The sequence below is a fragment of the Labrus bergylta genome, chromosome 7, assembly GCF_963930695.1.
Source record: "Labrus bergylta chromosome 7, fLabBer1.1, whole genome shotgun sequence".
Taxonomy (NCBI): domain Eukaryota; kingdom Metazoa; phylum Chordata; class Actinopteri; order Labriformes; family Labridae; genus Labrus; species Labrus bergylta.
In genome coordinates, this window is record NC_089201.1 from 15721872 (window position 1) to 15745537 (window position 23666).

General features: G+C 40.5%; 2 protein-coding genes across 3 annotated transcripts; one reads left to right on the top strand and one right to left on the bottom strand.

Moving 5' to 3' along the window:
- The first annotated feature begins 719 nt into the window (after positions 1 to 719).
- On the top strand, positions 720 to 16745 carry LOC109986000 (aggrecan core protein-like). Of its 2 annotated transcripts, none has more exons than XM_065956865.1 (19): positions 720 to 796; positions 6144 to 6222; positions 6621 to 7004; positions 7129 to 7303; positions 7594 to 7721; positions 7818 to 8111; positions 8240 to 8494; positions 8655 to 8829; positions 9019 to 9146; positions 9253 to 9546; positions 10243 to 10356; positions 10489 to 10608; positions 10813 to 11790; positions 11994 to 12107; positions 12208 to 12366; positions 12767 to 12849; positions 13217 to 13361; positions 13631 to 13813; positions 14659 to 16745. In XM_065956865.1, exons 2-19 carry the CDS (start codon positions 6150 to 6152, stop codon positions 14748 to 14750), a joined length of 3894 nt encoding a protein of 1297 aa, XP_065812937.1. In that variant the 5' UTR covers positions 720 to 796; positions 6144 to 6149; the 3' UTR covers positions 14751 to 16745. The 2 variants fall into 2 exon arrangements, with proteins under 2 accessions (XP_065812937.1, XP_065812938.1); XM_065956866.1 differs by lacking the exon at positions 720 to 796 and adding an exon at positions 814 to 886.
- Positions 16746 to 17741: 996 nt separating this feature from the next.
- On the bottom strand, positions 17742 to 23666 carry hapln3 (hyaluronan and proteoglycan link protein 3). The gene is made up of 5 exons (XM_020636502.3): positions 23555 to 23666; positions 22698 to 22841; positions 20906 to 21304; positions 20292 to 20594; positions 17742 to 19144 (listed from the first exon to the last, which is right to left on the bottom strand). The coding sequence occupies exons 2-5, from the start codon at positions 22828 to 22830 to the stop codon at positions 18867 to 18869; spliced, it is 1113 nt and encodes a 370-aa protein (XP_020492158.1). The 5' UTR covers positions 22831 to 22841; positions 23555 to 23666; the 3' UTR covers positions 17742 to 18866.

Genomic DNA, 23666 nt, shown 5'->3' on the forward strand with positions numbered 1-23666 from the left:
AGGCATGATCAAATACAGGATCAGAGTGGATTTAGAACAAGAAACTTTACACACATGTTTTGAGGAGCTCTGAGACTTATTTAAACTGGTTGAAATGGAGGATAATATTTGACCTTTAACCCTATAATGCCTGACCCAAGAAATAATGGACAGAAAATTCTAATATTTTGAATATGAAGAAGGTATACATTTGGGTCTTCCTTTAAACACAGTTAACATATTCTTCTAACAATGACCAGTTTTAAAGTCCTAACATCCATTTGAATGGCAGAAAAATGCCAACAAGCTCTACAATCTCCTCTATTGTCAGATCTTTGGTGAGCGCCAAGGCGCACCAAACCACATTCCTACATAATGTTGCTTTCATTTTTTCACTTTTATTTTTAAAGATTAAAAATATGCATATTATTGTATGAATACCTAACTATGAATGTATATGAATTACATGGCTAGTTTGTTGTATTTTGGGTTTATAGCAGCATGTGACCTAGTTCAAAAGGTTTTGAATAAAATGTAAGAAACTCTGATATCATGTGTATAGTCCAGGAGTAGCACAGGTTCCTTTTTTTCTTTCTTCTGAACTTCAGCTCTGATATTCAAGGCTGTTTGTATGACCTCACCACCTGGCAGGAAAGAACCACATCTCTCTCTCCCCCTCTCTCTCTCTCTCTCTCTCTCTCTTTCCAACATCTAAATGTGTGCTGGAGTTTGAATAAAGCTTCTTTCTGCTCTCCTACGCAGGCAGGAGTGAGAGGCCCCTGGAGTCGCTGGCACCGGGAGCTTTGGAGCATCAACGGTACGTTTACGTCTCACTGCTGGAGCCCTGAACAAGGAATATTTGTGAAAAGGGGAAAAAAAACTCTTCATCCTCAGGTGTTTGGTGGAGGTAATGTACTGATGCTGGAAGAAGATAATGCTTTCTATCTCAATATTGGGCTGCTCTTTGGAAAGTTAACCATAACTCGTAGAAATCACAGCCAAGAGAACTTAAGCGTGATAAGATCCTTGGTGAAAAATTTAGGTCAGATTCTGTGCTCAGTGTGCAGTGGGAGGTTTGAATTTCAGAGGTTTTACTGAGTTGACTTCATTGAGGAGTGAATGGAGTCGTTTGTGTTTGATTTGTTGCTTTGACATTGCTGCTCTGTGTTGTGTTTTCTAAGGTGATTTTCAAATGTTTAATCTGTCTAAAAAGGGTTTGAAAGATCTGGAAATTAAATTAAGAATAAGGACATTTATATGAATTGATTATTTCACATCCGGGATGTCTTCCCTGCGTGAAGAGAATCAATGAACTTGCATCACATTACTGAATGATCAAATATCAAGTCTCCTTACGGCAGTGCTCACATGGAGTTTGACTCTTATTTGTGGTTAAAATCTTGATGGCGTATGACCATCAGCAGGCAATTTTCTTCCTTCGTCATTTATTTTTTTTCTTTCAAAATTATATTTTTTGAGAAATGTTTGCCTTTATGGGACAGGACAGCTGAAGAGAGGGAGAGCAAAATGTTTGGAGGTGAAAGTTGAGGGATGACATGCAACAAAGGGCCAAGGTCGGATTCTAACCCATGGCTGCTGCAATGAGGACTGCAGCCTCTGTAAGAGGCACGCATGGCATTACCGCTAGGCACTCCGGCACCCCTTTTTTTCATTATTTCTGAATCTGTTTTAGAGCCCTGAAATGTTAAAAAAGTCACAAAAGACAAGAGGAAAGTCTGGAAAAAATTGGCGGGAATATGTTTTTAATTTTTTTCAAATAATCTTGTATATCCGGAGATTTCTATCATGATTCATTGAAATAATCTGACATTTGTTGGGAACCACTGATGACACAATATGCATTTGTGTTGACATTTTTTCAAGATTTTATTGTTGGCTTTTGCCTTTATTTTATTTAAATGTATGCCAATATTTAAACCTCATACATCTTTAAGGTTCCCCTTATTAAGAAAGATGTTGAGATACAGAAAAAACACAATTTAACAGACCAAAAAAAGGAAAATACTTTGAGACACAAGAGAAATTAAAGTGTTGACCTTCAGAGTAAATTGTGAATAACTCCTCATATTTGGAGTTCGAGTTAACCCACAGATCTTATTGGAAAGCAGAGTGAAAGACAGGTGAAACAGGAGTGAGGATAACATGCAACAAAGACCTAAAGGTTGGAGTCAGACCCAGATTCGCTTTGACAGAGGTCAGAGCCTCTGTGTGCGGGACGAGTGCTCTACTCACTGAGCTAAACTGGCATCCCAATATTCACAACATTTATGTACAGTGCATGATGCTAATTTTAAACATGTACAGCCCTATAACTCTCTTGTATGATCAGCTTTACAAATGTTTTAAATTAAACAGGAGAATGATTTCTTCAAAAGCTTTTGATTCTAATCACTATTTCTTATTGCAAGATTAAAAAAAAAAACTAAAAACAAGAGTGACCTCCTGATTGTTTGGCGACATCAGGCCGTGTTAGGACACGTTATGATTCATCAAAAAGGAAATGGGACAAAGGAATCCATTATAGCAGAAATCTTCAATTAAGCCTTTAGAAGGATCTTAATTGACATTTGGCACCTGAGATGGTTTTTTAGAGACTTCAACCACATTTGATATGTTTGATATTTGACATTTAAACTAATGTGCGTCTTTCTAAAGCATGCCTTTGAGTATGAAGGCGTGTACTAATGCACCTACAAACAACTGTGAATATGAATGTTTCCACTTTACTGTACATGGGTGTGTGTTTATTTGTGGATGTGTGTGTGTGTCGTTAAACACAGGCCTTACAGTAAGTGCTATTACTGACACATGCACACACACACACTGCAGAGCGTTTTCTCTCCCAGGAGCTTCAGACGTGATCTCTGTGTGTACGTGTTTGTGTGTGTAAGGTATCAATGTCAACTCTGTTCCTCTGCTGAGGGTCTCTGGAGCTTTGGAGGAGAGTGTGTGGAGGTGGGAGGTGGTGAGGGGGGGTCAAGGGAAGGGGGGCTCCTCTGGATGCCAAGCTTGTGTTTACCTTGGCAGGTCTGCACCCCACCCCCCCACCCCCTCCCTAAAAGTCCCTGCTCCTGTCCGTTGTTGGAACAGACCAAGGCCTTATAGCGCCCTTCCTCAGCTGGGAGCAGGAACATACCACAGTGACCAAACAGGGGAGCAGCAGCCGCCCCTCTGACTGAATGAACACACTGTGGAGAGGGGGTCTGGTATAAAAAAACAAACAAACTATGAAGTGGCCACAGTTTAAATGATGCATTTAAAGAGAGACACATTTCTTCTCAATTATCGGACAGTAGGCAGTGAGGAGTTGAGAATTTGGTATTTGCTTGTGTTCTCTGTGTTTAAGAAACATACAAAATCCCCCTAACAACCTAAATATCCTGCAGAATTAATGTTGGTAAGTGCAGCCCAAAAAATGTTTGATAAACCCTAAAAGTTTAAAGTATAATTGTGGGTATGTTAGGATTACCTTTGATACTTGGTGAAAAGTTTGTAACATCATGACATAAATACGGCTGGCTCTCTATGACCTACTAAAACAAAAGAGGCCATCAGGCAGAATGTCATATTTCTGTGCAGTAACTTGAAAAAGCCCCTTACACATTGTCAGTTCAAAGCGGGATATTTACGCCTCATTTGCAGTGTGTGACCCACCGAGGCATAATGGTGGGGTGAGGTTGTCCTGCCCCTGATTTGCCTTCAGTTGCCTAACAGAGACGGAAAAGAGGCGAGGGTGTGGAAATGTGTAACATCGGAGCCAGCAGGGCGGAACAGTGCTGTGGTTGTGTCTTCACTGTTCCATTAAGTTTGAAGAAAAACACAGAAAAAGTCAGATGGAATATAAAGTCAAAAGTTCCAAAAGTCATAAAAAGACAGTTGGCAACATTTGGGAAAGTCTGACTGAACTCGAACAACAGAGTGCAATATTGCAGCTTCGATGTGTCCATCCATCTTCATATTTTTTGTTTCCGCCAAAACTGGGCCAACATTCAGTTGCAGACAGATCTTAGACAGAAGGGCAAATATTAGTCCTACCATACTGTATGTCCTGGATCTGTGGAACTCTGAGAATGCTAGCAGACCACGCACGCACGCGCGCACACACACACACACACACACACACACACACTTACTCATGTGAGGCGTTTGCCCAGAGTTGTTCTGGCTTCTTCCACTCTGTTAAAGTAAAGAAATGATTGTTTTTTAAGCTGAGTCACTCGTTCTTAAAAGGTCGCTGCATTTACTCTTTTGGCTTTTTTTATGTTGGACTGGAGTTTCCAGTCGTTGATATTAAACGATATTTATGGTCGGATTTGTCTTTAGATGAGGGTAGAAACCCACCAAAAAGGAATATTTTCACTGAGTGAGCTGTATAATCAATCCTCTGTGTGAGTTAGTGAATCTGCATTGATAACTTGAATTTCAACAGAAATGTACAGGAGAAAGACTACATACAAGCACGTTCACACATGCACCTTTCACCTGAAAATGTCCTGAGATCGTTCAACTGGGGTTCAATAGTGAACGCAAATGTCTGAATTCATTAACCCAGACTTTTTTAAATATATTTTTGGGGCTTTTTATGTCTTTATTTTAGAGATAAGAAAGCGGATAGAGAGAGAGAGAGAGAGAGAGAGAGAGAGAGAGAGTGGGGAATGACATGTGGGAAAGGAGCCACAGGTCAGATTCAAACCTGAGTCGCCCGCTTGGAGGACCATCCTCCAGATGTCATTCTCCTCGTCTTGCATGCTCTATCAAGGCCCCCTTTACCTCAGCAAACCTGACAGACTATTTCAAGTTGAAATTTGTGAAAGGGCAAAAATAATAAAAAGATATTATCAGAACCTGAATATCTGGAAACTGTCCCGAGTTTTTATTGTAAGGGTCTTCAGAGTTTATAGCCAACCTGCTGGTGATGTTAGCAATAGAAAGCTTACTTGCTACCACTAACAATGCTTACATACTGATGTTAAACAAGAATAATATGCTTACAAATTAGTTTAGCATGTTAGCATTAGTAGTAATCACAAAGTACACCTGATGCTGGTGCTAATAACACCAGATTAGGTTCGTCACGTCCGGGAGCTACGGTGGATACCCTAAGAGGCTTCCCTAAACTGATCAAAAACGTTCAACATCACCTGATTCAGAATCTTCATTCCAATATAACTAATGAATAATAGACAAATTGCATCCTGATGATGTAGTGGGCATTGCTCGTGAATCGGTGTTCATTGTTGGAGCAACCAACTTTGCCATTCCCCAGAGCTACTGTATGTCACTAAAATAACTAAACTGAGGTCTCAGATTCAAAGTAGCTATTATTTAAAAGCACATATTAGTTCACAATTAATGATTTTCGGATTAAAGTGTGGCACGAAAAGACACTCTCATCGGCCAGAAAACAGATATAGAGAAAAGAAATACAGTTCATACAAGTGGTTTAGGTTAATTTTATACAAAGCACAAAGAGACAAAGATGCTTTTTGAAAGGACATTTTGAAAGATGGAAAAACTGCCTCAGTTCATTATTTTATGCACGAGTGTTAAACAAATGGAAAAGCATTTGAGATGAATGAATCACACTCCTTCGTCTCCGCCTGAAGTTATTTTAGTGCTGAAGACATTTCCTGTTCCCAGAGACAGAGGGGCTTTGATTCCTCAGTGGGTATGTTTGGTATTTCTAAATGATTCTGGCGACTTTTGACGGTCTATTTCCATTTTGGCTAGTAGGTCTGACGTAACAACCAAACACACTGAATATCCTGAATCCCGTGGAATATGTCTGTAAGTGTACAGGAGCTAGGAAAAAACACAGTAGCATTCATAAGCAAAGGAAATGATCATAAACCCTCCTACTCATTTTAACACTTACTTTACTGTTCATGCTGTGTGCACTTCTGGTAAAGAGAAGTCAGAATTTCAGTCCATCCCAGCACACACTTCAGATTTGTTCAATTATTTACAACAACAAAAAAATAATTTTAAACATAAAAATGACATTTTTGGGTCTTGTTATACCTTGTAATTGAGCAAATTGGGGGCAAAGTAAGCGCCACCATTCCCATGCTAGTCCTTTCTGTCATTAATGATTTTGTTCAACATGTTTAACACCAGTGTTGGGGTATTTGGATATTTTTCAGGTAACCATGACCCTCCTGCTTCTGCTGTGTGTGTCCTTGCCCATCATCTCGGCAACAATATTGCTTGAAAAACACGATGGTAAGTTTTTTTTTATTGAACAGTTCCTCATTCTCATCATCAGTGTGTAATCTTCAAATACCTTTCAGACCCATGAGAAAACTTGCTAAGTTGTGCAATGGAAAGTATTCATCAGTCTTCGTTAATATATTCTGTGATATATCTTCTAAAGGCATTGGCTTTAGTGACCAAGTTTTTATGTCTTAAGTGTAGAGATTGTAGTTTCTTTCTGTCATTTTTTGAGCCCATTCTTTGCAAGTCATTTCCAAAAACATAAGATTCCCCCAAGCAGCATCAGAACATATTACTCTGAGTAAGCTTTTGGAAAACTTCAAGAAAGTTCTTAAATGTAGTCTCTACCAATATTCACAATTGTGCAAAAATCTAGTCTAAGTTAACCCTAACTGGTCTTACCCTAGACTTGGATGGCACGTTGCGTGTCAGTATTCCAATGGAGATGCCTCTCCGCCCTCTGCTCGGCAGCAAGGTAGTGGTACCGTGCTACTTTCAGGACAGCACTGTCAACGACCCCGGAGCTCCAACCATTGCCCCACTATCCCACCGCATTAAATGGACCTACGTCACCAAGGAGAAAGTCACCACCATCCTGGTGGCGTCAGAGGGAAAAGTCCAAGTGGAGACTGAGTATTTGGACAGAGTGACGATGATCAACTACCCACTGGTGTCCACTGATGCCACCTTAGAGATAACAGAGCTCAGGTCCAAAGATTCTGGCACCTACCGCTGTGAGGTGATGCACGGCATTGAGGACAACTATGACACTGTGGACATTCAGGTTCAAGGTATGTATGGAAATAAGCTACCAACAGAAGAAATAAGTGTTGTTTGAAAAGGACTCTTCAAAATAGGCAAAAAATATAAGAAATATTCCACAGCTTTTCTTTTTTCCGACTACTTTCTGTACAGGTATTGTGTTCCACTACCGAGCCATCTCCACCCGCTACACCCTGACCTTTGAGAAAGCTAAAGCAGCGTGTATCCAGAACAGTGCCACGATTGCCACTCCAGCCCAGCTCCAGGCTGCTTATGATGATGGATACCACCAGTGTGATGCTGGATGGCTATCGGATCAGACCGTCAGGTAGTGTCCATCTAAATTATTGTCCATCTACATTAAGCATTTCCAGCATTTAAGAGGCAGATATCTTTTTTGTTGTTGTTGGTTTGGCCCTATATACGTATAAATTAATGAATTAATGCTGTCCCATTCAGAGGGTATTGTACTTTCGGAGATGATACAGTAGGACAGTCCAATATGACAGTGCTAATATAAAAACATGCCTTTTATGCACCAACAGACTTGCAATAATTAACACAGTAAAATAACTGATGTTGGTGTCTTCTGACTAACATCTATCTTGACATTTCAAGGTACCCTATCCAGGAGCCCCGCGAGCGTTGCTATGGAGACAAGGAGACATTCCCTGGTGTGAGAACCTATGGTGTGAGAGATGTAAATGAGACCTACGACGTCTACTGTTTTGCTGAGAAGATGTCAGGTAGGCTCATCTATCAAGTATAGCACCACAGATGAACAAAACATTTCCACCACTCAGGAGTCCACTGTTTTTGAACTCCCTCCTCTCTCCTCCCAGGCAGAGTCTTCTACTCCATGTCTGTGGAGAAGTTTACCTTCTATGAAGCTGGGGATCAGTGTGCCAAACTTGATGCACGCCTTGCCACTACTGGAGAACTTTACCTGGCCTGGCAGGCTGGCATGGATGTGTGTAACGCTGGCTGGCTGGGAGACAGGAGTGTACGTTACCCCATCAACATAGCCAGACCTCAATGTGGAGGCGGGCTCCTTGGAGTGAGAACCGTCTACCTGTTCCCCAACCAGACAGGATACCCCTACCCAGACTCCCGCTATGATGCCATCTGCTTCCAAGGTAAATTCCTCATGGACACATACTCCCGAAAAAAATGGAATACCAGTTTGTGATGGTCAGTGTATTTATGGACGTATCTGTGTGAAACATCAATTTCATCAAGCACTTGTGCAATTTGGTTTGCTCAGCTGGTGAGGATGAAGGTACCGTGCCAGTGAAGACCACCCCTTTCCCAGACATCATTCCCCTGACACCTGCCTCAGGAGTTTACCCAGGTATCATTCCCACTCCCAGGGGTGAGGAGATCAAGGGTGGTGAAGTTGACACCCTGTCCCCACTGCCTGTCCCACCAAGTGTGACCGACACATTTACCAAAGTGACTCCTGTTGTACCTGAGCCTGGACTTGGACTGACAGACATATATGCTGCCATGGCTCCCACAGGTAAGCTGGTTATGAACTTGATTATTGAGACCACTTTGTTGAAGATGTATATAAGCTTTAAGAATTCACCTTAAAGAATTACAATACAACATCACAACTGGAAAAAGTTGTTCCCTCTGTCCTACTATCTTTCATTTCTTCCTGCTTTCACATTTCACAGGTGTGGTGTTCCATTACCGACCCATCACTGGTCGCTACACCCTGTCCTTTTTGGAGGCTGCCAGAGCCTGCCAGAGTATTGGAGCAATCATTGCCAGTCCTCAGCAGCTACAGGCAGCCTTTGAGAAAGGCTTGCACCAATGTGATGCTGGCTGGCTCCGTGACCAGACAGTCAGGTGAGAAAGAGGCATGTGTATAATAGAGATACATCAAATATATCAATATGAAGGAAACATCAGCAACATCGCAATTCTAACAAAACATTTCCCTTTTTGTTTCGATTCAGGGGTTTGTACAGTAGTGATAACATTTTAAATCATTGAAATAAAACGATAAACTGTACCAACATTCTCTTTATTTCACAGGTATCCCATTGTATCACCAAGAGATAATTGTAATGGTAATCTGCCTCACCTACCTGGAGTCAGATCCTACGGGCTGAGGCCAGCTAGTGAACTTTACGATGTATTTTGTTATGTGGAACGTCTTCAAGGTGAGGAGCCCAATCATGGTGGATTACAGAAAGCTGTCTAGCGACATACCTATCCACTGATCCAAAGTCCTCTAAATGTTGGTAAATACCTCTGTGATTCTCTTAGGTGAGGTCTTCTTTACCAGTGACTATGACAGCTTTTCCTATGAGGAGGCTGTGCAGCACTGTCAGAAACTCAACACCACCTTGGCAAACACTGGGCAGATCTATGCTGCTTGGAACCAAGGCCTTGACAAGTGTCGTCCAGGCTGGTTGATGGATCGCAGCGTGCGCTACCCAATCACAACCCCCAGGTCCCACTGTGGAGGCGGGCAGGTTGGAGTCCACATTATCTACGCCTACCCCAACCAGACAGGATTTCCTGATGAGCATTCACGCTATGACGCCTATTGTTTCAAAGGTAGGAAAGGATTAGGTGAGTTACATATACATTTTAATGTGAAACAAAAAACCTCTTGTAAATAAAACAGTGACATAGAGAAGAAAATTATGCTTAATGGCAAAACTGATTCTGTTTGGTGTAAGATTCAAAATCACCCACTTGAAATGACACGTGGAAACTCTTGTCATTCTGGCATTGCTAGGCAACACTTGTTGAAGAAGAGGTAGCAAGCTAGGTAAAATGGTAGAAATAGTTGGCTGAAAGTAACAGACAAATTGTTGAAATCTCTCACGAAAGGTAAAACATACAGCTTCCGTCAAGTAGTATGACTACAAACTTGACTATAAACATAACTTGTTGTTTGATTATATTGCACTTATTCCCATTCATACTTACTCATGCTTAACAATGGGGGCATAACACTGATGTGTAGATCAACTAATATAATTTTATTTACAAGTAGGTACTTAGCTAAAGTCATATGATATGGGGTTGAAGTGGTAAGCCCAAAGTGATTAAAAAATGGTTGAACCTAGTTGGATATGAATAATAAGAAATTGTTTACGTACATAATAACATTTAGTTTTATCAAAAATATTCTCACCACATCAATTTCTATAATGTTTGGTAGCATACCGAATGCTGCCTACATCAAAGTTACTTCTATTTCTGTAATCTGGCTCATTTTGTCCCTATCTCATTTGTCTCTTTCAGCCGATAGTACTGTTGTACATGTTGAAACAGAAACCATTGTGAATGTGACAACAATGACAGTAGATGTCATCGACAAGACCACAGCCGTCACAATTGATCATGTGGCTCCCACTGGTAACACGCATGAAATCTGCTCTTTTAAGTCCTTGTCATGACTTTGGCCTGATCTTGTTGTCCAATATCATTATCAAAATATACAGTCCATGTTTTGCCAAATCTAATTTCTGTATGTTTTGTTTGTTTCAGTTGAAACTACAATGCATACTACAGTGCATTACAATGAAACTCAAACTAGTGTAAATATTACTGGTATAGAGGAGTTTATCAACGAGACGACCATCACAACTCAGCAAGCTGTTCCTACTGGTAAGGGGGCTGGAAATAACTGTGTACGAAGTTTTATTGCTTTAACTTTTAGAGGAATATAGCTATTAAAATGTATTCCGCTTTTTGCAAAACATGCAATAGTTTTATTTAAATCAATTAACTAAACACAATATCTAAATTTGCTGAACATGATGTTACAATACATGTAATTGTTTTTGCTTGGATTCTTAATATTTCCGCCAGTGAAAACAATTTTACCTCCAATCCATGTTGATGAATCTGGCTCTGGTTCAGCCGATCATTCAACCAGTGGCCAGATCTCAGGAGAGTCCAGCACCTCCAGTGCCAGTGGAGACGCCTCTGGATCAGGACAGAATGTCATCTTCAGTGGACAAACAGACATCTTCTCTGGAGAACCATCTGCTTCTGGAGGCCCACAAGAGGCCGAAGGAGGAAGTTCTGTCATCTTCACATCTGGAGAACATGGTAGTGCCTCTGGATCAGGGGAGAGGCTGGACGGAAGGCATTCTGGCTTTGGTGTTTCAGGATCAGGTTTCACAAGTGGAAGTGGAGACATCTTCAGTAGCAGTGGAGACACAATGATCATCATGGTGGATGGGAGGACAGTGGAAGTGCCAAGAACTCAGAAAAACCCCACTGAGCAAGAGTTAGGTCATGGAGGCATTGATTCCAGTGGGACCTTCTTGGAATCAAGCATGTCAGGATCGGGAGATATTTCTGGGTCTGGCTCTGGTGGATTTTCTGGCATCTCATTTATAGACCACAGTGCTGTTGATCTCACTGTTCAGGCATCTGGTGAGCAGGAGGTGTCTGGATATCGACCCTTCCACAGCGGCTTCCCAAGTGGTTTTCCATCTGGTGTCTCAAGTAGCGGCTCAGCCTCTGGGGACTCTGTCCAGTACCGTGGAGATGTCGTCTACATTACAGACATTGATTTGATGGAAGTGACTGTAGCCCCACAGGTTAGCCACCCTCAGCAAGGAAGAGGGGAGGTGGAGGTAAGCGGGGAAGGAAGTGGGTCAGGGATCCATCATGAATTCAGTGGTACTTTGGACCAAAGACTGCATCAGTCAGGAAGTGGTGACCAGGTGACCTACACTGACTCCGTGACTCCCGACTCAGCCTACACCAGCCCAACCACAACACCATCAGTGTCATTAGCAACCCCTTCTGTTGTTGAGCAGCCTGAAGTCGTGGAAGGTATATGATTTAGATGTTTAATTCACTGACATACTATATAACTAGACTAAAACTTCCATGGTGGCATGCGCTACATTTTTTAAATAAACAGATTTGTCCACCTGAGTATCTTAAGACATATTCATGTGTGTCAGTACCACTAATAAACTGGAACTACACCATACAAAATTGACAAAGTACTGTCTCTTTCTCTCTGATATTAGTCTCTGCAGATCCCTGTGAACCAAACCCCTGCAGATCAGGAACCTGCATTGTGCAGGGAGACGTTGCTGTTTGTCAGTGTCCCACTGGTTTCACTGGCGAAGACTGCTCCACACGTGAGTCAACCATAACAAACTGCACATTGCACACAGGAGAATTAGCATACAAATAATAAAATGTCATAATTTACCTGGATGTGACTGTTTCTTTCCCTAGATGTGCAGGGCTGTGCCGAGGGCTGGTTGGAGTTTATGGGCAGCTGTTACCTCCACTTTTCGGAGAGAGACACCTGGTCCGAGGCTGAGCAGCGCTGTCAGGAGCTTAACTCCCACCTGGTTAGCGTCGGCTCTCAGGAGGAGCAGCAGTTTGTCAATTGTGAGTAGCTGTGTGTGTCAGTGTGCTTTTAAACTTTTAAAGGCAGTTAATGCTTTAAGAGCCTTAAGATGTTTTTTTAAAAGCCTATTAATGCTAATGCTTGTCAAGTTATGATGAATTGAAACTTGCCAGTTTGTGGGTGGGTAGCCAGTGAGGATCATCAAGTGGGTGGTAGAGTAGGGGGAGGTTTACACAGTGTAGACTTGTGGTTATGGTATTAATCTATATAATAAAAAGGAATGCAATGCGGGAGAACTTGCTTTCCAAGTATTTTCATTGAGCCTTGCAGGAGGGATGAAGCTTGATACTACAATAGCCTTTTGATGGATGGAAACATAATAGAAAGAAGAGCAATATACATGTTTCTTTAAAGCTTAAATCTGTCCTAATTTATATACAGCCAATGGTCAGGACTACCAGTGGATTGGACTCAACGACAAAGATGTGCAGAATGAGTTCCGCTGGACAGATGGCAGTCCTTTGGTGAGTTTATTTGGACACGCCCAGAAAGCTACTGCAAGGTCTGTGACACATTACAAAAGATGATCACACCAAAAACACTCTTTCATCTTGTTCCGCTAGCTCCCTGTTTGTTTGTTTTTAATGTAAATCATAATTCTGGTTCTCACTAACAGACCTCTGGGCTCTCTCTGGGTTCCATATCCAAGACAAGAGTTTAGGTCCTCAACAATGACATTATTTAAAACACAAGGATGTAATTTGTCCAATCGTTTTTTTTTAAGAAGCTAAAATATACCCTTTTATATACAATCTTCTTGTATTTTTTATTTGGGGTTGTATAGTTGTCCTGGAAGGTGCCATATAATTAAACATCTTTTACTGTTCTTAGACCTTTGAGAATTGGAGGCCCAACCAGCCAGATAATTACTTCAACTCAGGGGAGGATTGTGTGGTGATGATCTGGCACGAGGGTGGACAGTGGAATGACGTGCCCTGCAACTACCACCTTCCCTTCACCTGCAAGACTGGTCCAGGTAGGCTTATTGGTTTGGAATAAATCCTGAACAAAAAGTTGTCCTGGGAATTCTTTTTGATGGAAAAATTGAAGGAAATGTGGTACAGTGGTTTACTATAAATTGTGTTTTTTTGTGGTTGAAGACAATCTCAGTCAGAAATCAGACATCACCACCACTCCACCTACGTATTCTGAAATTTACAGGACATCTCCAAGACCTCTTGGACTGAACCATGACACAAAAACTATAATCTTGATTTTTATTTTTTATTCTTCTTTCTTCTCAAGTTATGTGCAGAGCACCTCCTGAGGTGGAACATGGCCATCCAATGGGCAGCAGCAGAGAGCACTATGCGGTCAACTCTATAGTCCGCTACCAGTGTGATGCAGGCTACACACAGCGACACCTGCCTATCATACGATGTATGCCAGATGGACAGTGGGAGGAGCCCCAAGTGGAGTGTACAGAAGGTAATTTTCAATGGAAATGCTGAAATATGGATTTACTGATATATTGTTTAAAGGAAAGTGAAGCTCTTTTAAAACTTAAAACAAAGTACTCGATTCCCTCAAGAGGCAAAGATTCATGTTAAGTTAACTAATCAATTTTTTCCTCCTTTCATAAGTTCTCTGTGATTGTCACATATGAATTGCACATTACATTCAGGAATCAGATTTGATTGGCACTGGCTATGTTTTAGACAGTGCTTGTTTTACCTGGTTTTTAGGTTTAGTTTTTACATTTGTATTGATAATTGATATTTATTTCTGGTACACCTTCAGGAAATTGCTATCTGTCTTCTAGTAATTATACTCAAATGGATTAAACATCACTATGTCTGTGACTCCCAACATAACTGTTAGGTCATAAACTGTAGCCATACATCACACAATAGATGCCATGAGTTTGTTAGCATAACATAAGCTAACATAACGCAAACTCAGAATTAATGCCTTTTCCTCTGTAGCTGACCCTTTAGTTTTTTTCTGGCAATCAATCTTGCTCGATAGGATATCAAATGTGTGGTCTTAACTTAAGATATACGACCAGATTCCCTCTCTGTTGTTAAAGCAAATCCTTTATTTCAAGACGATACAATTTAAAATAATTTTCAGATACCATTAATCTACAATTACAAGCTGAGAAACGGCAGTTTTACATTTTGACGTCACAGGAAATTGGCTGCTGTTGGAATTTGGTCATTAGCCAGTTGACTTGATCATTTAGCCACAACAGTCACTTCAATTTTAAGCATAAGGCTTTAAGCAACACACTGTGTATGATTTCATCAGTATGCTTAACTTTTCTTCCTCAGCTGGTGCCAACAGCAACAGGCTACACAAAAGATCCCTCAGGAGGAGAAGTAAAGGTGTCAGCAGCCAACAGGAACAGAGGAAGCAGCACTGAGCGGGAATGAAAGGACACACTGCAGAGAGCCACAAAGGACCCCTCTTGAAAAGAGGCATGGACACCAATGCAAATGCCCTACCAAAAAGATAATATTCCTCCCCATGTATATACACACACACACACACACACACTTTAAAGCACATTTAGACAGTAGTAGAGTAATTAACAGAAATTGTGTTTCTTTGAGTGTCACTCTAAATCTTCTAGAGACACTTTTCTATATATTTATACTCTCTTATTTATAGCTGTGACCCAGTATTTGGAAGAATTACCTGAATGCACAAACTTTCTGCAATTAGCTGCCAGCACTGCAAAACAAAGTAATGTAGATAAAGCTGTAAGATGGGGATATAAGAAGCTTTAGAGTGACACCTAAAGTCCATGAAACAGCCCAATAAGAGTATGTGTCCATTAATTGCCTTTTTTTTTGAGCTGGCAGCACTCATGACCATAATTTGAGAGTGCTTCTCACAGACGCTTATTGTTGCAAGGGTACGAAAGTTGGCTCACCACACTCTCCTCGGTAGTGACACTAATGTCAATTTTGTAATTGCTCCATATGCTTAATATTTGGATTTATTAAAGGACATTTCATCGACATAAAAACAATGTAAGGCAATAATGTCCTGGCATGAGCAGCATCTTTACATCTGGAAGTTGTACCTGTGAAAAGAAGGCTCGGATTAGTCCGAGCCTTCTTTTCACAGGTGATTGTGCTCTTCCATGTGATGATGGTAATGGAAAGCCAAGTTTAAGAGAGGATTTGTAACAAACCTGGATCGAAGTAGTCAGCACTCAGGCACTTTTGGGAGCATTCAGTAACTTCTGTGCTAATCATCTGAATCCAGTGCACCTTATAAAAACAATCACACACACACACAACTAGGACAGTGCAGAAGACCAATACATTGGGATAACTGTTGCAAAGTAAGTGCACCAAGTTTGGCAGGTTCAGTTTTATGTTTAGGGCTTCTTAAGCGCAATCAATGAACTCTGAGAATTATGCTAAAATGTTGCTTTTATAAGATTTAGATTAACGGAATGGATTAGTTTCTCACTGTAAATATTTTCTCTACAATTCTCTGAACAGCAGGATCTGTCAAAACCTTTTGCAGAGCAGACAGTCGTTTGATTTATCATCAACCTGTTTGTTGATTTGTTAGTCTTAATAACTGGTAAGGTGCAGTTATGCGTTGTTTATTAAGTGGGTGTGACCGCAAGCTGAACTTTAAAAGAACACAAACTGATTTTTCAGGAGTTTTTGTGGAGGTTTCTGGCTGTTCCTCGTGTGACAGGGTCAAATAAACAGAAAAGTATGTCTTGAAACTCGTGAAATGAAACAATTTTAAGGAAAAGAAACTGTGAAAGCAGTAGAAATTTATATAAATGATGAGAAAGATAGAGAAGGTAGAGGTGGAAGAGGAGATTATAAAATGTTGACCATGAGGTCAAGATTTGCTTCAACTTTAGAGCAGATACTAGTGTCCATATCTGACTTCCACGGATGAGTCATACACTCTGACACAGCCAAAAACACACATCAGTTAACACACAACAGAAAATGAAAGACGATGATGAGTGAGTCTGGCAAAGCTGTGAAGTGAAACACACAGCTTGCACAAAGATTTGAACATTTTATACAAGAAAAAAGTTGAATTAAGACACTTTGGGATGCTATGGGTGTGTCAATGAATATTTCAAAGTCTATTTCACATCAGGATACGCTCACGTTTCAGTATAACAAAAACAAAATCTAAGGGATTAGGCAAGGAACAGTTTTTAATAACCAGCCGAATCGGTGAAAGTAGTCGTCTGTATCAGGGTTTGTGACCTTGGGACTCTGTTACAAACGGAGCTTTCAGCAAATCTTTCGACAATAAACCAAAATATGTGTAACATTTCACACCTCTGTTATGACTCTGTTCAGATCCCGAAACCTGATGTGTGAACATACAGTATTCTGTGCTGTGCCAAATAAAACTTGGAATCATCTGTCTCTGTTACATTATTGTCCTTTAGTGTAAAGATATCAATCCATTGACATTGAAAGCAGCTGTACAGGTCACTCTGTGCTTCATGTTATCTTTCTTGTAAAAATCGCAAACTGATTTTTCTGCTGGTTTTGAAAGTCGTCCTAACCCAGAGCTGTTAAATCTGAGGTAAACGCTCTGAGGCAAGGGGAACAGAACTGGCTTTTAGTTTGTTTTTACCTTCCTGTGGAACCCAGCCGTGAACAAACACACAGTAAATAGCCCGTTCATCAACCTGCACAGCGAGTGCCTTCATCACTACAGTCACCGCAAACAGATCTACTGTGTATGTGTATGTGTGTGTGTTACCGGGAGAGTAGCTCTGTATGTATAGGTACATGGGCAGGTGTAAATAAAACATGTTTATAAAAACCTTTTGGCCATATCATCAGTGGGACTTCTGTTCACATGCGGAAGCTGGATATTGGGCGTAGCAACGTGTTCGTATACACACTCACCTAAAAGTGTATCGAGCTCAGACAGAGTGACGCTGTTTACATACAGAAGCTGTTTTATAACGGACCACTGACCCAACTCACCTCGCCATGGTATCCCTGTTTGGACTGCAAGAGCATGCCATCCAGCGGTGGCTAAAGGGATAGTTCTGATTTATATTTATTTTGGTTAAGTGAGGATACTGACAAGTATTATGTTCAGTAAATGGCGGTCTGGTGGCCCGTTGTTGAAGAAGCTGGCCAGATTATGGAAACAGACATTAAGACTGCTCTTCTCTTGATGTAGACATCCTATTATTTCACTGATATAGGCATGGATGACAAAGATTCCCAATTGTTGCATTGGTGTAAACATCGTTAAAAAAACATCACCATGGCAAGATTGTAAACTGCATGAATGGTTTCTTAAGTCTTAGTGTTGACCCCTATGTCGCTCCTTACACACTCTAAAATATGAATGAACGTTGGTCTTTAACAAATAAAAGTTTTCCCAAAATACACTGTTTCCTTATTCAAAAAGTCCGTACAGTAGTGTTTTAATCAATTTGTAGAAAATGGTACAAATACAAAAATTAGATAATGAAAACAAAAACATGTGAATATATGTAATGAGACAATGTTTCTTCTTTTCCCACAACGGATATAAACAACAGCGTTTAAATACTACAGTAATACAGATAACTTTTCTTTATCACAAACTATTCTCCTCACACACAGAGAAAAGTTAAGAGACGCATTATACTTTATAAAGTGGGATAAACAAGCATTTCAGTCAACGAACAAACACTTTAGTATATTTCACAGTATCGGAGAGACAGAATGATTGCTTGGTGTGGCGACACAGTGAGTGAGATTTTATAGGGAAATTAAAAAGAAACATTCTTCTCTGCTTTAATCGTCAGAGTGCCCTTCAGCAAGGCACTTAACACAAAAGCTACAGATGTGGTTTGAAGCTTAGAGCTTTGAAGTTTGATTATAATGGGCATGGTTTGAAAAAAAGGTCTTGAATTAGTACATAGTAGATGAAGGATGTAGGCAAGGTTTGAGAGTATTCCAAGCATAAAGATTTTTCTGTCTGAAATCTCCTCTAAGTTTATAATGAATCATCTGTTAATTAATGTCAGTGCTGGTGGTTCACAAAGTCTGAGCTGTTTTGCAAAATGTTAAGAAATATCTTAACTGTTCCCTAGAATTAAATGATTGTACATAAAAGTACAGGAAGGTGTTTTCCTTTTCTGCAGACTGTCATTGTGGTTGGGACAAGATCACAGCTAGTATCAATGAAGTGGATCAAAGTGGTATGACGTTATAACAGCTTGTCGGAAAAAGGTGAAATGCCCAATGTCTATATATGTGCTAACTAATTCTGCTGTGACTGAATAAGAGAAACATCTTCTGATTCCAGATTCCAAAAACTTGTAGAATCAAAAAAGATGTATTAGCAGCATATTAATGCCCATGGATTCAGATGTACTTAGTTTAAAAGATGTTATCAGCTACGTTCTTTTTGAAGTGGAGGAACAAACTGGCTAACCGCTAAATTGCTTCCAGGAAACATCTAAAGTGAACCTCTCAACCAGTGAGCTTTGTAAATTGTTCGTTTTCTATGGTGTTGAGCAAAAAAGTATCTATCGATAACAGTAAACGCTAAATTTCAGATGCGCAGGGGGGAACCCAAAACCACGCACACCAGGATCTGGTGGGCCGCAGTTTGCCCGGGGCACCGTTATGGGATAACGGACACTACCATCAGCTAACCAGCCGGCATCACAGCGGTCCAATCCCATCAGCCTCCAGGCGGCGTAAAGCTGGCCCACTCTGGCAATTTGACTTCCATCTCTGACACAGGCCTCGACTGCTTCTGTGAAGTTGAGCTTGGTGGGGTGCTTTAAGAAGTACACAGTCCCTGAAGGAGAAGGAAAAGGTTTGAAATAGTTGAGTTACAAATATGATATACTCATAAAAACATCCACAACAATCTCAGTAAAAATAAATGTTCAAAATATTAGATATCCTACATTAAAAATAGCTAGCTTAAATGTTTTTATCAATAATTCCTAAAGTATGGGTTGAAGGTCCTGCAGGTAAGTCACCACTCATTTACAATAAACAAAGGAAGATATAATTATTTTTTTTATTTACTAATCTCTTTTTAAATTATTGCCTTTTATATTTTTTTACATTCTAACATAAACAAAACATAAAATGTACAGTTATGCGACTTACCTCACTTAGTAGAAGATAAATGATAAATAATAATAACATGACAAGGAAAAATAAATTAGATCACAATACCTCACAGTCACATGGTTGCTACATAAATGTACTATATTTTCTCTTTTGTTTCTTTACAAATGTATCCTGTGCATTGATCAATTATTAACTTATATATTTATATAAAAAAATATATAAATATATATATTTATATATTTTTTTAATTAAATAAATATTAATCGCGAGCTACTTCACTGGTTACCACTTTTTATTTTATGAATTTCCTAATGAATATCTGAGCTTACCAATACAACAATTACACCTAATATCAGATTTGGTTTAAGACTGGTTTCTTATTATTTTTAGATGCTTACTATAAAGTCCATAAATCCTTAAATTACATTGTAACGAAGGAAAAGGAGAACTTTGGTATTCAGTGGATATCAGTGTTGTGTTTGTCTTTTCTTTTCGTTTTCTTCCTCTCTCTCTCTCTCTCTCTCTCTCTCTCTCTCTCTCTCTCTCTCAGGTGCTGCTCCTTGCCTCGCTGCAGCCACTGATCGAGCACACCTGTGCCCACTCTGCAATCAGTGGGCAGCATATGAAGAGCAAGGGGGAGCTGGCAGTCAGGGTCAGCTGACCATTTGGTGGCGTGCTACTCTACCAGCTTGTAGAAGTTGTACTCCCTCTGCCAAAGGAGGGTGTTCTGATTTTGTCAAGAAATTATTTTATAATTTGCTTATACTAGGTTCCTCCTTCTTTTCCTTGAGTTTTATATTATTGTTACTCCCCTCATCCCCTAGTCATCCCGGGGAACATAACAGACATAAACTCATACTGACCTTTAATGGACGCAGAAAAGCAGAAAGCATCGTAGCGGTGGAGCAGACGATGTCGTTGTCCATAGCTGCGTAAACCAGGTGCCAAATTGTTTCCCCCACAGCCGTCACGTGGGACAATGATTGGATACTGCACTGTTCCATCAGCCAACCAGCCCGCGTTACACCAATCCAACCCCTCCTCCCACGCTGTGAAGAGCTGCTCGAATGTAGCCAGGGTGGCATCCTGATCCTGACATGCTTGTTGGGCCCCAAAGAAATTAAAATGGTAGCGTCCTTTCTGAGAAAAGTAAGGGAACACCACACCTGTACAGAGGAAGTTTTAACAGGTTGTTATAATGTTTTTATCATCATACTCATCATAAACATGGTGGCTCTTTTACAGTACCTGGTGCCATACTGTGTGTGGGTTAACATTTTGAAGTCCCCACCATGTAATAAAAACAAACACACAGACACATTTTGGACCATATACTGTAAGTGGTTTACTACATGGTGGTCTCAACCATGTCATAATAAAACTCCACACACACACACATTTTGGACCCCATATTGTGAGTGGCTGAACATACTGCAGTCCCCACTATGTAATAAAAACACACACACACTCTCCTCACCCCGCAGCTCCAGATCCACTGTCACACTCTCGTCCTCCAGGCCGTCAATCACCTCACAGCGGTACCTGCCCGTGTCATTGAGTTGCAGCTCATTGATCACCAGCGACATGTCCCCTGGCACTGAGCGTCGCAGGCGGACGCGACCCTTGAAGCTGCCGTAGCTGCGTTGACGTTTACCCATGGCAACCATGACCTCAGTTTCCCTGGCGGTCGCTACAGGGAACACAGGTTCACTGATAGTGTTGGCTGGAATCCAGGACCATTTGACACGTGTCCTGCGTGGTGTGTTTGGCTCAGGCTCGTAGTGAAAGTGACAAGGAAGGATGACACTGCTCCCCCTGGAGGCCGACACGGCAAGCTGCGGGGATTCCACGTGGAGACGGACACCATTGAAAAAGACTAAACAAGACAACAAAAACACAAAAAGAGTCAAGCAGTGGAAGCTTAACTTTGTTCTGCATATTTTGTAATCATGGGGTTATATATGCAACATAATCAAAGAGGGGTTGCTGTTGTACTGAATATCAGCACACTTTGACTTGACTGAAGGAAACTTGCTAACATTCACTATAAGCAAGTGAGACATTGCTTTTATACCACAGTACCACAAGCGGAATATAAACAGTAATAGTCTACTACAAATTGTCATTTTCTATTTAGTTCATCCCTCATTTTTTCTGTCTACACATCTAGTTTTATTAAGCGACATATTAACACTTTCCCACACTCCTCCAATGTTGGGTCATATTAAACAACACAACTGAAGGATTCTTGTTTTGTATCATGTCTTTCCTTTTTTCCGGCTGTGGCTCAGTTGGTAGAGTCTGTCATCTCAACCAGAAGGTCGGGGGTTCGATCGCCAGCTCCTGCAGCCACATGTCCGATGTGTCCTTGGGCAAGACACTTAAACCCTGAATAGCTCCCGCTGCTTTGTTTTCCCTCACTCTTGTGGGGCTTTATCGCAATGTGTTTTACAAAATGCAATGTTTTCTTTTGTTTTGTCCGGCTGTTGTCAGGGATTAGAAAGTTACGCTTGTTATGTTGTACATGAGGAATTCCCCCTTTGTTCACTGAAAACATTTTGAGTTTGTTTTCCACAATTTATTTTGAGCATTTTTTATACAATTTTCAAACTACTAATTGCAGTGAATTCTGCCCATCAAGAAGCCCACTCAACAACTTAAATCGAAAAGTAAGATAAGTTTGCACGCTGACGTGTTGAAAGTAATATAAAGATTTTACTCAAGTGTACAATTTGCAGTTTTTCCTCAGCTTTAGGATCTAAATGTTCTTCAACCCAAAAGTATATACTGTACTTTAGACTCCAATGTGTTTGATTTTTTTTTTTTTGCAAACACAGATTTACAGTACAAAGTACAGCAAACAAAAAGCCGTGATGCATTATAACAGGGTTACAAGGTGTAACTATTGATCCACAATTTGTTACCAGTAGATGGACAAGTTAACTTTAGATCCCATTTTACAAGTGAAGTACAAATACTGCTTTGCTTGTCTTTGCTTGTTCAAATCCTATGATAAAATGTGATTCTCTGAAAATGGGAAATTGCTGCACGATGGGTTATTTTGCTTCAGGTATGCTCTTACATAGAGTTTAGTTTGGCACTAATATCCTACATTTTAATTTTGAATTTAAGTAACTTTTTTTTTCTTGCAAGCGGATTAAAGAAAGACTTTGTTGAAGGTGTAGGATGGTAAAGCTACTTCAATAACACACACACACACACACACACACACACACACACACACACACACACACACACACAATACCTACTCTCTCCGTTGCCGTTGCCGTTGCTGATGTCATGGTAGTGAAAGCCGTTGTTGTAGTTGGGGAACCTGCCGTGAGCACCGGGCAGCAGCAGGTACAGGAAGACGGCCAGCAGGTGGCGCAGTAGACTCAGCATGATGCTGTCCTCTGCGGGTCAAAATAAATACTGAGCTCTTTATTGTAGCCTACTCAACTGTCATAAATACCAGCAGGAGGGGAGGGGGCGAGGTGAAATCACAGACTGGAAAGTCCATTGTTTGGATAGAAAGCAAGATGAAATTAAAGCTCGGAATAGTTTGATGGGCTACAGGAGCTAAAAAATAGTAAAAATTCACAAATTAGTCCAAAAGAAATCCGATAGGCAACCACTTTTAATAGAGAAGTCATGATAATCAAACCTTAACAACAATAAAACAGCTTTTATTCATAAAGTAATAAAGTGTCCTTTCAGGAATTACAAAAGGCCTACAAACTATTATAATAGCCTAAAGATGAACGTTTTCCCTCATCTAAATCATACGAACAAAGTTGAACATGTGCGTTTATTATTATTTTCTCGCAGTTTTCTCGTCTGCCTCTTTCGCTGAAATTATCGAATTAACTCAAACATTTGTAATAAATATCGCGTTATTTCAATGTCTTATTTAGGGGTTCTGCAGCCTTATGATGTATTTTTCAATCTAAGTGTCACTTCAGCGCTCTGTTTATACCATCGCTCTAAAATTAAACTGCAAACCCTACATGAAACATGATATTTAAGTGAACGTGGCTGTTCTTAAACAGCCACGTGAATGTTTGATATTCACGAAGGGAAATTAAAAAAAACCACACACACATGAAGTCTTTCAAAAGTCACTCACAGAGAAGCAGTCGTCCGCCCGGCGTGTCTTCAGCTCATCCCCTCCTCATCCTCTGCCGTGTCTACGCTGACCGGACCGTCCCGGAGCAGCTCAGAGGTGCGCGCTTGGTGAC